At 42.9% G+C, this 15,886-nt stretch overlaps 1 protein-coding gene across 9 annotated transcripts in view; it reads left to right on the forward strand.

Moving 5' to 3' along the window:
- Window positions 1-336: 336 nt before the first annotated feature.
- Window positions 337-15,886, forward strand: part of LOC132492632 (transducin-like enhancer protein 4) — a 152,681-nt gene continuing 137,131 nt past the window's right edge. For 5 of the 9 annotated variants that reach the window (XM_060102362.1, XM_060102363.1, XM_060102357.1 and 2 more), the window contains exons 1-4: window positions 337-1,256; window positions 2,092-2,189; window positions 3,279-3,342; window positions 4,540-4,584. In XM_060102362.1, the coding sequence (XP_059958345.1) occupies window positions 1,212-1,256; window positions 2,092-2,189; window positions 3,279-3,342; window positions 4,540-4,584 (252 nt within the window). In that variant the 5' untranslated portion in view covers window positions 337-1,211. Of the gene's footprint in view, window positions 1,257-1,711; window positions 1,783-2,091; window positions 2,190-3,278; window positions 3,343-4,539; window positions 4,585-15,886 lie in introns of those variants that run through there. The other 4 variants (XM_060102360.1, XM_060102361.1, XM_060102367.1 and 1 more) reach the window with 1 other exon arrangement.

The following is a 15,886-nucleotide window of genomic DNA, read 5'->3' on the forward strand; positions in this document are numbered from 1 at the left end:
ACGTGGGTTCCAGCCCGGCCGGCTCCTCCCCGCTAGCTCGCCATTTGTCAGCAATGAAATGATGGGCAGTAACACAGAACGGCGATTAATGTACAGCCATCTCTGATTGGCTGTTGGAGACGCCTACTGCGCCGGGGTGGGCGGGACGCTTGACGATCGCCCCTGAGCGGTCGCGTGGCCGGCCGGTGATTGTAGTCAATCTGGCCGAATCCTTAGCCGCGGTCGCCGGGGGTGGACTACATCTCCCGGGATGCTCCGCGGTCCCTCCACGGACGGTTGTGAATATGTATCAGAATGTTAATGATTAGCCGCTGCTAAATTTGGTCAAAGAAGTCACCTACACAGAGCGTGTTGTTAGAGCTGTTCTGAGCGGGTGTTTGAGCTGTTGGCTGCTTTCTTTCCCCTCTCTCACACACTTGTATATTATTTTGAGGTGCTGTTCGCAGAGTTTGAAAAGAGAGAGACTTAAAAAAAAAAAAGCCGCAAGCGTTCCACTCTCTTTTATTTTTATAATCCCCTTCAATTTGGGGTTAAAAAAAAGACGAGAAAACAGGAAGGAAGAAAAATAAGGAAATGAGATGTGGTAAAAGAAGCTAAAAGGTGCCTTTTAAAAGATCGTTGCTGTGAGGTGAAAAAAAATCTCCAGAGAAACCAAAAAGCACCGCCGAGACCTCTTCCGAACCAAAGGAGTTTGTGTTTGCTTTTAGGAAAGAAGAGAGAGGTCATTCATTTGGAGGAATAACAACCAATTAAAAGGCAAATAAAAAAAGTTTGGAGTGGGACGCCGAGCGAGCCAGCGAGCCAGCGAGCGAGCGGGTGGCGCTGCCGGCGGGCGCTGGGGCGCGGAGCTCTCACTCTCCCCGCCCGGGTGAGCGGCGCGGCCGCGGCGCCGGGCTCGGCGGGCACGCCTCGGCGGAGCGAACGTCGGAGCGTTGCCGCGGGAGACGTGCGCCGGACAATGCCCGCGGCGGGCCAGTGACGCCCGCGGGGAATGCGGAGCGGCCCGGCTTCCCGCACCCAACCGCCGCCGCCGCCGCGCGTTTCTGCCGCCCGCGTCACGCGAGACCCGGCGGGGGCCGGGACCGCCCGAGCCGCCCCTCGGACCCGGCCGGCCGCCTCCGCCACCGCCGCCTCCGCCTCCTCCTTCTCGGGGCCATTAAAGCCAATGAGCCGCGCGCCTCTGCCCAGCGCATACAACTAAATCGGTTTGGATGATTCGCGACCTGAGCAAGATGTACCCGCAGACCAGACACCCGGTGAGTGCGGGCGGCGGGGGCGCTGGCTCGCCCGGCGCCGGGGGATTCTCCGCGTCGCCTTCTGCGCGCCGAGTTGTGTCTTTGGCCGGAGGGGCGTGGAGGTCGGCCCGAACCCCGCGCCCCGCTCGGGGAGTCGCCCGCCACTCCTCCGTCTCCACTTCTCCCGGGCACTGGGGCACTTTCGGAGAGGGGGTGCGGAGAAGCAATTGAGTTGTGGCCATTTTCTTATTGTTGTCTTTGAAGCCCCTGGAAGCCGCGCGGAGCCGTTAGCCGTCCCCGCGCCGCGACTCCTGGAGGAGGGGTGGCGAGCGATGGAGGAGGCGCGACTCCGTGCCGGGGCGGGGAGGGCGCCCTCGGCGGCGGCGCGGCGGGTCCGGCGGCGGCTCCTGAGTGTGGGACGCCGGCCCCTCGCGCCGCGGGCCCCGGGGATCAGCGAGCCAGCCGGCCAACCGTGCCCCCTCTCCCGACCTGTCCGCGGCCCGACGCCATGGCGCGCGTCCCCCCGACGGGCCAGTTTCGATTCCGGGTGGGGAGAGACGGTGGGCGAGGCGCGCCGGCTCCTGGGCGCCCGCCGTTGACGTGGGAGGGGAGCGGGGTCTCGAACTTGCGGCGTCCGGGGCGGGCACGGGGACGCGGGGGCCCGGGGCCAGCCCTCAAGCGGCTTCCGCCGGGCTGTGCGGCCGGGGGAGGGGGCGGGAGGAGAGTTTTAATCGCTCTTTGCTTGCCTGCGCCATGACCGCCCCCCCTCCTCCCCCAGCGCCGCGTGGTTTTCTCTCCCATCTCTCCGCCTCGCCTGTGCTGTGGGCTAATCAAATATTTTATTGTTGTTCTTTAGGCACCGCATCAGCCTGCTCAACCCTTTAAATTTACAATTTCCGAGTCCTGTGATCGGATTAAGGAAGAGTTTCAGTTTTTACAGGCTCAATACCACAGGTAACGATATTGACTTTAGCTGATCCTCCTATTTGCTTAGCTCTTGTCTTCCCCCCACATACACACACAGCCCCCCTCCTTTTTTTTGGCCACCACAAAGGTATTATCGTTTTTTTCCTTGTGGGCAGAAAGGGCAAGTCAAGGCCTCTTTTCCTCGGGCAGGTGTAAAGAAATTAAGCGTTTCCTCCTTTTCCTGTAAATTAAAAAAAAAAAAAAAAGGCCGAGCAATCGAAACTGGGGAGACTTGGAAAACGCTGAGGCCAAACTTTCGATATTGATTTATTGGGGCCAGGAGAATGGAAGGTTGGGAAGGTTCTGGGGCCTTTTGACTTCCTTGGTTCTTTATTAATTACAGCGGGCTTGATTCCTTGTTACTTCTTTCTGCCCTTCCGCTGAAATACCAAGAGCCCAGAGCCGTGGGAAGTCGCCAAGTAGGCGATTTCATTGCTTTTGTGCTGAAAAGATGTTTTCGTCTTAAGAGACAATCATTAGACCTTAGAGTGCCTTTGAAATATTTTTCTTTCGCTGGATTTTCAATGACGTGTAATTCTTACTTAATAAATGCTGGAACCAAAACAAGGCACTGAACCCCATTCACGCCTTGCCCCTGGATGGTGGTATTCAACTTGTCTCTGTGTTTTGGAGGGAAAAAAATAAGACATCGTTCACAAGACATGCTTGATGTATATTTTTATTAATCTCTTCGTGGAACATTAAAGAAAAAAACTCCCTTGTGACAGTTTGGGGGACTTATTAGTGTTTGGAGATGTAGGCATTATTGATGTTTATTTCCTCGTTCTTAAGTGAATTTAGTGAATATTCATTTCTGGATGAGATTATGGAGTTAAATTGGCTAGAGGGTTTTTTCTTAAAACAAACAAAAACCCCACATTTGATCCTTGTTGAAAGGGCAAGCCCAGGCTGGTTCCACTCACCCTTTTCTCTCCTGCCTGTTTTTCAGTAATGAGGGTGGTATTTAAGATAGTTGATTTGGCATTTTGTAGGTGATGATTTAGAGGAGGGAGTGCGTATTTGAAAGATGTAAGTCAAGATCTGCGTTGTACTTAGATTTCCTTATTTCTTGAACAGCCTGAAGCTGGAATGTGAGAAACTTGCCAGTGAGAAGACAGAGATGCAGCGGCATTATGTGATGGTAAGAAAACTGTATCACAGATTCAAAGTGCCTATTAGTTTGGGCTACCAAAAGCAAGAATACGTTCAGATTGCTACAGGCTGCAGGATAGAGCACAGTCACAGTGCTAGTGCAGTTAAAGTTGTGGGAATGTGACCATTAGCAATCTGTAATTCCAGGATGTTATAACTTGCCTCTGACAACCAGCTTTGATTTGAATTTTCAAAAACTTTAGCTGCATGGGGTATAATTTTCTGTGCTTTGTTTTTACAGATAGAAAAAACAACAACCTGATTGACATTTTGTTTAGTCACAGGCAAAATGTTTTTGTGCTAGTAGTTTTCTTTGTTGTTTTATTGCTCTTGCTCCAAACAGTTTTAACCAGATAATTTTTCAGTAAACTGTTAAAATTTGAATGTATTTTATTTCTTTTAAAGAATGATGGGTAAGAAAAGACACCAGACATCTTTTCAAATTTTCCCTCCCTCCTCCTCCTGCCGCTCTGTATGTTCCTAGTGTGTGTATTTGTGTGTTTTCAATTTCTATAGTGTTACATTGGTTTGAGGAGTGTTGTAGTCTGCTGTATAACCGATTCGTTCTGCCAGAATTTCTGTAATGCTAGTTATACTATATGTTTAAAACATTCAGATCTGCTTTTTCAGAAGTATTACCAAGTGTATTCTTATGTTTGTTCATAAAGGCTCCAGAGTAACTCATTCATTTCCTATCAAGCCTTTTTCCTTTGAATGTATGAACATGAACAGTATGCTAAAAATGAGAAACGGAACTCTGAAGTAGCATCACCTTTTTGAACAGTTCTTGTCGAAGCATCAGCATTTGTATGAGACACATTGTTTTTGTTATTTATTTGCCCGCTGTGCCTAGGAATTGGAGTCCATAGGGTACCAAATTTTCATCAGACCTTCGTGAGTCATCTGCTTGTGATGTATAAAGACCACTGGAGATGTTAAGAATGCTATGTTTGAACTTGATTTTCTTAGTTTTGTGAGTTATTGTCTTAGATTCTGTGTGTTAAAGTGGCTTCTAGTTTATTAGGCTAAAGATAGCGGTAGAGTGTTCTTCCTGATGTAGCAGCATTAATAGGATGGATATTTTGGTTTAGGTGAGGCTTTTATGTTTGCTTGGGGACTTTTTGAACAAACTAGGGAGATTGTTTGATGAAAAGCATGAGATTAATTGCTTTTCCTTCTTTGACAGTATTATGAGATGTCCTATGGGTTGAATATAGAAATGCACAAGCAGGTAAGCTATCATTTCTTTATAAGCATTTTAAATGACAGTCAGTAATACTGTGCACTTTAGAAAGGAAATTGTATGTTTTTCAGTTTTATTCTGCACATTTTTTGTGGCCACCTGTATTTTACAAGACCATGTACTGGAGAGAACGCTATTTTTTCAGGTGTGGTTCCCCATCTTTTTTGCATATTATCCTCATTTTAATCATTTAAGAATGTGATATAAAGTGTCTGAATGCATATTAAACTTTGTACACTTTCAAAAGCAGGATGCTAAAGTTTTAAAATATGTTTTTTTGTTTTGAAAGAATTTACGTATTTTGGGCATTGCAAACTTGTCTTACGAAAGCTTTTTTGGAAAATATTAAGAAGTAAAATTGTAAATTGTGTGGAGCTTTCCTTGGATTGGTGTGAAAGAATGGATAGAGGGTGAGCTGGGAGGATCAAAATGAAATCTGTGGAGCTACAAAAGAAATTGATGTAAATTCCTTGTACTGGTCCCCTGAGGCTACTTACTTGGGTTTTACCAGGAACTGTAACTGTTCCTTCCAGAATTTGTACAGAGTACATGAGCCTGATAGGAGGATGTGATAAGGTTCAACACTGGATCTTGGGTCTTGAAATCTAGCAGTTATTTCAGCCCAAAGGAAAAGAAAGAAAGAAAAAAGATAATGATTAGTCAGAAAGCGTTGAGAGGTATGACTGAACCAGACTTTTTTTTGCAGGAGACTGACTGAATAAAATGGTTTGGTTTAAGTTTCCTAGAAAGAGAAATAGCATATATGTTTAAATATTGTTTGGCAATAATAATCCCTCTAGGAGGCATTTATTTTTAGTCATCTAGTGAAAGTGCTTCAGATCTGTCTTATCAACCATTTCAGAATAGTTGTGTTTATGTGTTTACCTGCTGGGAGAAGATGAGGGAAAACTTAGTGCTTTTCATCTCTTATTTATACTCATGGTGGATGTCATTACCTTCTAAGTTTAAAAAATATGAAATGATCACATATTATTAGGCTCTTACTACTTATGGATTCCTTTTTGGATATGGTTAATTATCACATACCCGAAACATACTCAGATCTTTAGAAGATGACAATTAGACAGGAAAAGCGATCAGACAGTATTTGAAAACAAAAAGTTGGAAAAACAAAAAAAAGGAGTCGTCACACTGAGGACTTTATTTTGGATACTTTTTTTAATTCATGTGCTATTTGGTTATGTCAGTATTAACATTATAGTATCATTGGCCTCATGTTAAAATTCTTATTTTGGCATCCTTGCCATTTCTGTTTAGATAAGTAATGTAAATACCTCCTGCTTAAACAAAATCCATCAAGCTTATGGATGGGCTCCCCTTAGTTCTACCTTATAGGAATAAATTGCACGAGAGATATTGTTTGTTAATTATCCTCAATACATGTCATTTTAGGTCTGGATCTTGTACATGTCTTGTCTGTTTTTGTTTTTTTTTTTGTCTTCATCCACCACCTAATACTAATTAGTGTATTTTTAAAGATTGGACCAGATGATTAATGTCCCTTTATTCCTTTTCCTGCATCTTATTATTTACCATAACCACTTAGTTTCCAGATCTCTTTATACTGTTTGCAGTTCTCAGAGACACAGAGCTTGTATGTATTTCTTTTAGGGGGCAGGGGGTGGTATGTGAGATCCCTTAATTTTACACATTTTATACTTCTGTAATTCTGTCATCTTCTTGTCCAGCTGGCCTCAAATGCCATCCGTTTGAAATTGAGAATGGAGTACATTTTCCCTTTTTTTCTCTTGCTTTTAAATTCAATCATATCAAGAATCCTGAGGGCAGTTTATCACATTATGAAATACAGACAGCCCTGAAAACCACCTACTTATTAAATTTTCTTTCTTTCCCCCCTTAAGCACAGAGGCATATCTGTCTTTATTTGTTTTCCTAGGCAGACAGCCTTGGTTCCTCTTGGCCTCTCTTCCAGATGCACTTGCTGGATACCCTCATAATGGAAAGCAGCAATAATGCAGGGAAGTTGCCCTGCAGCATAATTGGGCCTAGTTCTCAAGATCAGGTTAGGCTTATTCACTTATTAGATTTGTGTCTCTGAAGGGTTCAAGAGTAGGAGTCCCCGGAGTCCTTGGAAGTACCCTAGTAATTGGTGGCCCTGATATTTGAAACCTTTGTGTATTTTTTGGTTAATGCTTCTGTTCTTGGCTGCTGCCTGCCACAGAGTATTTATTTTTAGAGAAATTTTTCATTGGAACAGAAAATGATGGCAGTGATGGAGTCATGACTCTGTGACTTAGCAAATTGATAAAAGGACAGAAGCACAGAGCAGTGACAAGCAGGCTGGGGGGGGGTGGTCCAGTATTATGGTCCCTCCCCTTTCTGTATGATACAGTCACCCTGTGCTGGTTCTGTTCGAGGACTATAAAGTGAAACCTATGGGGAATTTGTCATTCTGAAATGAAAGCTAATGTAATTAGTACCAATTAAAGTACATTCAGTAAATTGGATTTAATCTTAATTAAGCCTGCATAATGTTGCCAATTTTTAACAATTATGTTTGAGAACATAATTAATTTAAATTTTGGTAACTGAGTAAATAGCATTAGTCTGGTAGAATTAGTTGATTTTTTTTTTAAAGGGGAACTCAGTGACATGACATGGAATTAAAGCATAAAATATGAATATAATTTCTGGTAATCTTTAGTAGGATCGATAGAGCTGAGCAGATAAAGCTGGGAAAAAACCCAGAAAGGTTAAAGTGGAGTGTTCTAGACTATAAAGTGAATTAATGCTTTGCCACTGTCTTAAGTTCTAGCATGAAAGTGAAGATGATGGTTAGAAATGGCACGTGTTTCATTGTGATATCTTCATAATGGAATTTTTTTAAATGAAAGAACATTGGCCTTTATTCCTTAAGGATTTCCCTAAGTTGGGTTTTTTTGTTTTTTGTTTTGGATGGGACAGGTGGCCCGTGGTTTAGTTGTTACTTTTTTTTTTTTTTTTTCCCTCTGCTGATTGTTCTTTATAAATACAGTGTGGCTTCTAAATGGGTCAGTGACCGTGGGCAGAACAGGGTGATGCATGCAGTTGATAACATTGCTAAGTGCTGCTTGTTCCCATCCTTCACTCGTAATGCTGTAATTAAAGAAGACTGCCCTGATTTAATTTGATTTAATCTGGCAGCGGCAGTTACCACTTTAAAAAGTGAATATTGGATGTAGATTAGGAACAATGGGTATGTAAATTCGACCTATAAGTGTATGTATACAATTATTATTTTTTTCAAATCAGAGCAAGAGAACTCCTGTTTCACTACAAGCCATGTAAATTTTATTATGAGACTTGGGCCACAACCATTTGAGTGCTGCTAAAATATTAATTGAATAGAAATGAAAGGGCCTTGCCAACTGACAGGATATCATAATCATAGCCTCTCTGGTCGATGGTAAATGATGATAAATGACATTAGGAACCTTTTAGCAAACTGTAATAACTACAAGGAGGGAAGCAGTATGGATTTGCATTATATCTGATACCCTCTAGTACCAAGTGGATTGCCAATACTGCTTGTTTAGCATTTTCTAAGGGCAATAGGATATTGATTTCTGACTTACAAGGAACAGCTCTATTTTCACCATTGAAAAGTATTGCAGGTTGTTAAGAAGAAATTGACTTGAAGAGGCCGACTGCTGCCCATCATGGAGCAAATAAAGCAAAACTGCCGAAGCATGGTGGAGCAGTGAGAGGGGCCCTCAGCAATTTGTTGCTATTAATTTACCATGCTCGACAGCAAATCAATCGGCATCTACTTCATCTGCTGGAGAAAATGCTGTCCAGGGCAGATAAAAGGCTCGGCATGGTACAGAGAATAGACTGGATTGGCCAAAAGGAGGCTCCAGTTAATGTGTAAATAAGTGAAATCAAGGCCACAGTTGCAGAGGAAGCTGTTGTTAATTAGGTTGGTGCTCTTTCGTGAACTATTTTAGAAAGCAGCCGAGGATTTGGAGAGTAAAAAGAGATTTATTGAGGTTGAAGTAATATACGACTGGCATGGCATTCCAGCCTTGAGTGTACTTGATTCTAGGGTGCAGTAAATTTATTTGGGGACAGTGCTTGCAGTGGAAGTCAATTTGTTTAGAGTTGTGTTTAGACCAGATTTCTCATAAGAAAACTTTTTTTTGGAGCGTTACTAATTTCTTATACATCTCTTGTCTTAGATTGTATATGCTTGGATATGGAGGAGGAGGTGTTTGAGAATATAGGCAAAAAGGTGACTTGTATTCTTAGGCAGCGACTATTTTTTTCAGGAATGGATGTGATTGAACTCTTCTGTGATGATGAAAGTGAATTATCGAAGGTGGAAAGTTCTAGCTGAAAGTAACTAATAAACCAGTGAAAATTTTGCTGACAGAACTTTCTTTTGCTGTATAAAATTAGGGAATAATAATCTAGAGGGGCTGAACAGTGGTGGACACTGCTGGACTGGAAATTCTCAAAGAGAGATTACAAGTGAAATCTTGATGATTGTGCAAAAAACTCCAGATACAATTAGAGCATGGGGAGGGGGTTGTGTTTTTATTTGTTTTTCATTAAGGTTTAAAGCCACCCTTTCTAATTTAAGATTACTTATCCTTCAATAGTATTCTGTAATTAACCAAATGGAGGTTATTGGTGGTAAATTTTCCCCTGCCTCTCTGATTTGGACATTTTGGGATGAGGGCCAACTTAAGTCCTATTTTGTAAGTCTAGATATATGTAGATTTTAATTAATTTTTTTCCAAAACGGAGGTTCTAGCATTAGGACAGTTGACACCAAGGGGCAGTGGCTTGGGCGGGACCCATGGAGCTGTCATTTTACATGTCACCACAGGACCTTCAAGAGAAGCGGATCTGGAGGAGGAAGTTTAACCTGTCAGGGCATGCACATAATTAGCATTTTCTGGATCACATGGGTTTCCCCTTTTTCTCTTCTTGCATGTTGGATTCTTAATTTTCTTTCTGAGGTTTTATAGAATACCTGAAGATTTTTCACCTAAAGCAGTGTTTGTTGAGTGGAATTGGAATTTCGTTTCAGTGGATGTAAATGTTTATTACGTATCTGGGTTGTGCTTACCACTGATCTGGGCCCATTGCCAAAATTCTTTAATTCTCACAAAGATCCTAAGAAAGGGATTATGTCCCATCAAAGGATGATTAAACAGAATCAGATCTGCGCAAGGTGATACAATTATTAGATAGTGGATTCAGGACTTCAGATGAATTTGCCTGGGAGGGTGTTTGCTGGGAGATGGGTCTGCCCTGGGATGGAGATTCAGGCCCCAGCTCATTTCTGGAGTGGAGAGCCCCTGGGAGGCTGGGCTAGTGCTTGGGTTTGTCCTTGAGCCACTGAGCTTCAGGCTTATACCCAGACCCCTGCAGCTCTGCCTAGAGTCAGGGCCAGAAGGCTTGGCCTAGGACTCTCCATCCATACTGCTTTCAGTGGGTAAGAGGGCGAGGGTCGCTTTCACTTGGAGTCTCCCACAAATGGGGCGAGGAGAGCTGCTTGTTTTTCAAGATGAGTTTACTTCCTCCTTGGGTAACCTATTTCTCATTTGTTTACAAACTTGCTTTTCCATTTAACTTTTATCTTTTCCTTGTGGCTTTTAAAACTGTGCCTGAAGACAACGGGCTGTTTGTTAATCACCGTCTTGTGGGTTTTTGAAGGGGGAATTGGGAGGGGAAAATGTGATGTTTTGTGGCCTCTTTGTAGTTCAGAAAGAGGTTCTTAGATGCAGGAAATTGCACACAACTCAAACTTTTAAATGAAGGCAAATGTTTTGCTTATACTGTTAAAAGACTTTCTTTGCAGCATTCAAACAAAGGGATATTTCCTTTCTCACTGCCCCTTAATCCCTACTGGATATTGCTTATTTTTGTTTAGCTTATTTTATTTGCTGGGCAAAATTCTTTGTATCCTGAATAATATCATTTTGAGCCGGTTGGCCTAGTGGACTGAAGGGTAAGATGCATCTTTTTAGGTGCAGTTCCAGCCTCGGTGAAGCCGAGATGGTGCAGGCACTGGCCCATTGTTCTCACATTCTTCGTTTTGTCTTTCCTGGAATTTTACTTCTTCTTTTTTTTTCTTTTTGTACTATAGAATAGATAAAGTCAGTTGGGAACGAAGTGTTTCAAATGTGTATTGAGAAGTAATTTGTGTTTGTTTTTAGTGAGAACATTTTTATTTGACATGACTGGATAGACTGGCTTAACACTCCAGTACAGTAATATATTTGATGGCTGCAGAGCCGGTGAAAGGGATGTGATGTTTAGAAGGTATTTTCCCTTGATCCCTCCCCACACCTCCTCTTAAAAAAACTCTAGCTCTTTAGCTGCGGTGGCGGATCCAGTGGTCCTGTGGCTAAGTTACGATCAGTTTTGTGAGCTGGGCTGTGGGAGAAAAGCTGGAGGCAGCATGTGTAGGCGTGGGCAACTGAGTATTTATACTGATAATGATGGGTTGCGAGACTTAGGACTTGACTTGTTCAGAGGAAGTTCACTGCAAACAGAGCTCACCAAATTACTCACTCTAAAGGGGACGGGCCTGAGAAGTTTTAAGTCAGAAGCGAAAATCAGAGTTGTTTTGACTCTGCCTTAGCAACAGCTGTCAGTGGTAGCTGCTTTCTATCTGTAAAGAGGGATTTAGCTGGCATTCATCAACACAAATCTGTATGCACTCTCTGTTTTCGTTGGCCTTGACCCAGCATTTATGCCAAGCTTTTGCTGTTTCTCTACCACTGAGCCCACCTTTCCTCAGAGAGCTGCCGTGTGTGACAGTACTCCGTCCAGGGGGACAAAGGGAAGGTGTGGGTTTTCATAGCTGGTTTGTCAAAGAAGCGGAAGAAAAACACCCCCAGACACCTCTGAGGTCCTCTGCCGTCTGGTGCATGGGTCACTTTGTCATCATTTTTGAGGATTTTGCCCACAAATACTTCACGGTTGTATTGTGGAGGGAGTTTCTGTGATGGATGGAGAGAGAGGCTGGCTGCTCTACTGGGCTCCACATAAAACCTGGCCAGCCCGCTGCGTCTCAGCCCCGGCAGCTTAGGCATGAGAGGCTGAGGCAAGGAAGATGGATATTGACTTTCTGATTTCCTAGCAAGCTTATTTCACTTAATTGTTATTATTCTAATTAGGATTCTGTTCTTATTTTCTACATATGTATTCTGCTTCTGAAGGTCTGTGGGTTATTTTGGTTAAAGAATTTGAACATGCAAGGAAATATAACTGGAAAGAATTGTAGAAATTATGAGCACTAGTACCCTGTAACACCCTTTCTTTACAGAGAGCTTAAGGCGCTTTATATGTTCTCCTTAATCTTTCTGATGTTCCTGTAAAGCAAGTAGCAAGCTTGGATCCATGTATTTATTTAAATAGCTTCTGTCAGTGGAGTACCCGACAGTTTGCCAAGCAGTGTCATTCCACTGCCCTCCTTGAACAGATGACACCAAGGCTTAAGGGCTTAAGAGACTAGCCCAGTGTCACGGTACAGGAGGATCAGCCTGCGGGCGGGGAGACCAGGGTTCACGCGGGTCAGCGGACACCCGAGGTGGCACAGCGAGAGATGTTGGCAGAAAAGGAAATGGTAGGTTTCTTGACTTCACTTCCAGGGCTCCGTTCACTGACCGCGCTGTTTCCAATCAGCAAATAGTGCGCCTGTTTCTGGGATGTCCTCGGCTGCATGCAACACGAGACGATGGGGACGCTACCGGCCGTCCAAGAAGTGTTAGAGTGTCACTCTAGATAGAGACCTGATCTGTGTGTTTGTGTGCGAGCACAGAGCCTCCCTCTCCTCCCTGCTATCCTTCCAGAGTCCAGGCCACGCTGAAAGGGAGGCTTGGGATCACAAATTAAAATACAGAGCCTGGATCCACTCTGAGCAGAGCGCTTAATGAAACTGGCTGTTTTTGCATTCCTAAAGTATACTGTGCAAACACTAGATGTGAACTTGTTTCTTGCCAGTCTGCTCTCTCCCACTAGAAGGTAAGGCTCCGTGGGAACAGGGGTGTTTATTGTTCTCTGCTGTGTCCCCAGTGCTGAGAACTGCCTGTCACACAGTAGGTGGTCATGAAATATTTGGTGAGTGAGGGAATCCCTGTATTCAGATCGAGCTAGCCAAGAATATGCGCCGTTTAATATTTTTAAGGGCATATTGTGGTTGTAGGATAACAAACGCTGAGCTTCCAAGCCTCGTTAGGCCTATGGTGCCTACTTGTTAAATCTGGAAAAATGACAAGTGGAAAGACAAAGTAAAAGCAACTGAGCTCGGTTCGCTTTTCAGGAGTGAGTTAGGCTAGTTAGAGTAGAATATATGTGTTTTAGCATGTGGAATTTGCCTTCTTAAAGATGAAAACATGAATCTTTCCTAACTGAATTTAAAATTCAGTTTGGACATCACTCTATCACTAGTCACTGTGTATCTGAAGAATTCTTTTACTATTAATAGGTCTGTGTACATGTGGTTTGAGTGAGTGTGGGGAGATATTGATCTTAGCCATACTGTGGTGTGTTTAGCTAACTTCTTTCCAAATCAGTAAAAATGCAGGCTTCTGGTTCTTCTCAAGGGACAAGGAACTTTGAATATATCTTAGTTTTTTTATTGGTGGAGATGGTACCGTGTCGTTACAAGAGTAGTAATCATAACAGTACGTGATTTTAGAGAGCTTGCTGTGCAGATAATATTTTACTTATTCTCACAATAACCTTATGAGGTTATTACTGTATATTATTATTTCCATTTTGTATATGAAGAGGCTGAGACACATAGAAATTAAATAAGTTCTTGAGCTCAGCCAACCAGTAAAATAGATCCTGGGTTTGGCTCAATTTCAGATCACTGGTATGATAGATATTTCTGTCAATTCTCCAGACATTTCAAATGCTGTGTTTGGAATACTCTACTACTTCCCCCAAAGTACTTGATTGAGTCAGGAGATTCAGATTCTAGTTCTGACCTTGCCAGTAAGCAGTTGTGTGTTATTGCTGAGTACCTTAACTTCTCAGGACTGTACTTTTCTCAGCTTAAAATTGGAGTGTAAGTGAACACTGAGATCTCTTTTAGTTCCTTTGGTCTAAAATGACCATTTGGTTTTGGTTATTTTCTATGACCCAATGAACAGAAGTGAGACTTCTTTTTAGTCTCAGAAAGTCCCTTTTAACACCTGTTTTCAGAGGTTTTTTTTTTTTTTTGTTCACGCCGCGGTTGTCGGGATCTTAGTTCCCTGACTAGGGATAGAACCTGGCCCCAGCAGTGAAAGCGCTGAGTCCTAACCACTGGACCACCAGGGAATTCCCCAAAATTATATGTATTTTATATGTATATAATATAATTCCAGTGCTGCTTTAAAGTGATTAGTTTTTATGCTTTTCATTTGGCATGTATAGTGTTAGAAAACTTAATTGTACAACTTCTGAAATAACATGAATTATAATGTGATCCAGTAATTTTCTCCCAAAGTGTTAAGGGAGGGTGTATATGTAGTAGTTTATTACCTGTCGTGTAATTAGCTCCTGGGATTAGTTACCCTTCCAGAATCCAGTGCCGATGTCAGTTTCTTTAGCTAAGGTTTACCCTGATGACACTGCAGGGATCTTAAGTCCTGGGTTTCTCACATTGTCCTTTACTTAGAGAACGTTTGGACTTTTCAACTTGGTTTATAATAAGTTAACTGTAATTAAATAAAAGAAGGGGGAAATGTATAATCTTGACCTTTGATGAATCAAGGACATAGTAGAGATCAGTAGAGATCATAGTAGAGATCCATCGCTAAGGTGTAAGCTCCAAAAGAGAAGAATGTGTTGTGTTACTCCTGTATTTCTGGCATCTGAAACAATCTTTGGAACTTAACAGAGGAAACGCTGGAGCAACTGAAGGGATGGTTTAATTTTTCATAGCACTGCATTTCCTGTAGTAGAGTGTCAACCACCAGTGTATAAGCTTTGTTTCTGAGCTCTTAGGCAGGACTCTCAGGAAGAGTAACCATGGCCTCGATAGGCAGTCTGAGGTTAGGAGTTCTCATTGCAGTTCTGCCACAGGCCCTTGAACTGGCAGTTGGGCAGTTTTAAAATGTAGGATGGGATTCATCTCCAGATGAATGGAGGTCCAGATGGGGGGTCCTTGGCTGGGTTTTAAAGTATCCACAAAGTCCTTGAACTTAATACGCAAAATTATATGCCTTCTTCTGTGGGAGAAGCGTTCATAAGCACTCATTGATCCAGTGAGGAAACCTGGACCCAAATGGAGAACTATTTCTCTAGAGCAGTGGTGTCAAACAGGGCAGTTCCTTTCTCCCAAGGACATCTGACAGTATCTGCAGATATCTCTGGTTGTCACAACTCAGAGGTGCTACTGGCATCTAATGGGTAGAGGCCAAGCATCAGCCTTGCCTGGCTTCTCTAGTTAATTACATAATTTTGAGAGAACCTGTCAAACCGTACTTGTATTTTCACGTTTTCTTATGCTGTTCTCATGATGATTAGCAAAGTAGGGTTGGTGGTGGTGGGTTCTTATTTCAGGTTCAGAATGAGGGTGTTACATGGTCTTCTGTAATCATCTTTTTCATTGGAAATTTCTTGTTTTAAGTGAGGCCCATTTGTCTTGGCTACCCATTGAGGGTCCCAGAATTAGTCTTAATTCTTTTTTTTTTTAAAGTTTTTTTGATGTGGACCATTTTTTAAGTTTTTCCGGAATTTGTTACAATACTGCTTCTATTCTATGTCTTGGTTTTTTGGCGGTGAGGCATGTGGGATCTTAGCTCCCTGACCAGGGATTGAACCTGCATCCCCTGCATTGGAAGGGCGAAGTCTTAACCACTGGACTGCCAGGGAAGTCCCAGTCTTACTTCTTAGTTCCTTTCTAGGTAACAGTTTTTCAAGTGTGGTCCCTCATTAGCCTTCCTTTGTCCATGCTGAACAGTCCCAGTATTTCAGCCATTCTCTGAGATACCTGTTGGGTTATTACCAGGATAGGATAGACTGGGCCACCTGAGAATTCACCATAACACCTTGGCCTGATCTACCCCAGCTGAAAAATGAGGGCAGATCTGGCTACCAAATCGTCCTTCTGCTCTTTCACTTAGCTTCTTGATTAGGTCAAAGTGCATTGTGCTTGTGTTTGTCTAGTCCTGACCACATTGTGATAAACAAAATGGAGTCTTGAGTTTTCTAAGTAGCCTGGGAGTCTACTCACATGGGTTTACTATATTTTTGAATATTTGGGCACTGTTCAATGAACATGTTTTATTTGGGCTCAATTTTACCCTTTGCATATTCC

The sequence above is a fragment of the Mesoplodon densirostris genome, chromosome 6, assembly GCF_025265405.1.
Source record: "Mesoplodon densirostris isolate mMesDen1 chromosome 6, mMesDen1 primary haplotype, whole genome shotgun sequence".
NCBI lineage: Eukaryota > Metazoa > Chordata > Mammalia > Artiodactyla > Ziphiidae > Mesoplodon > Mesoplodon densirostris.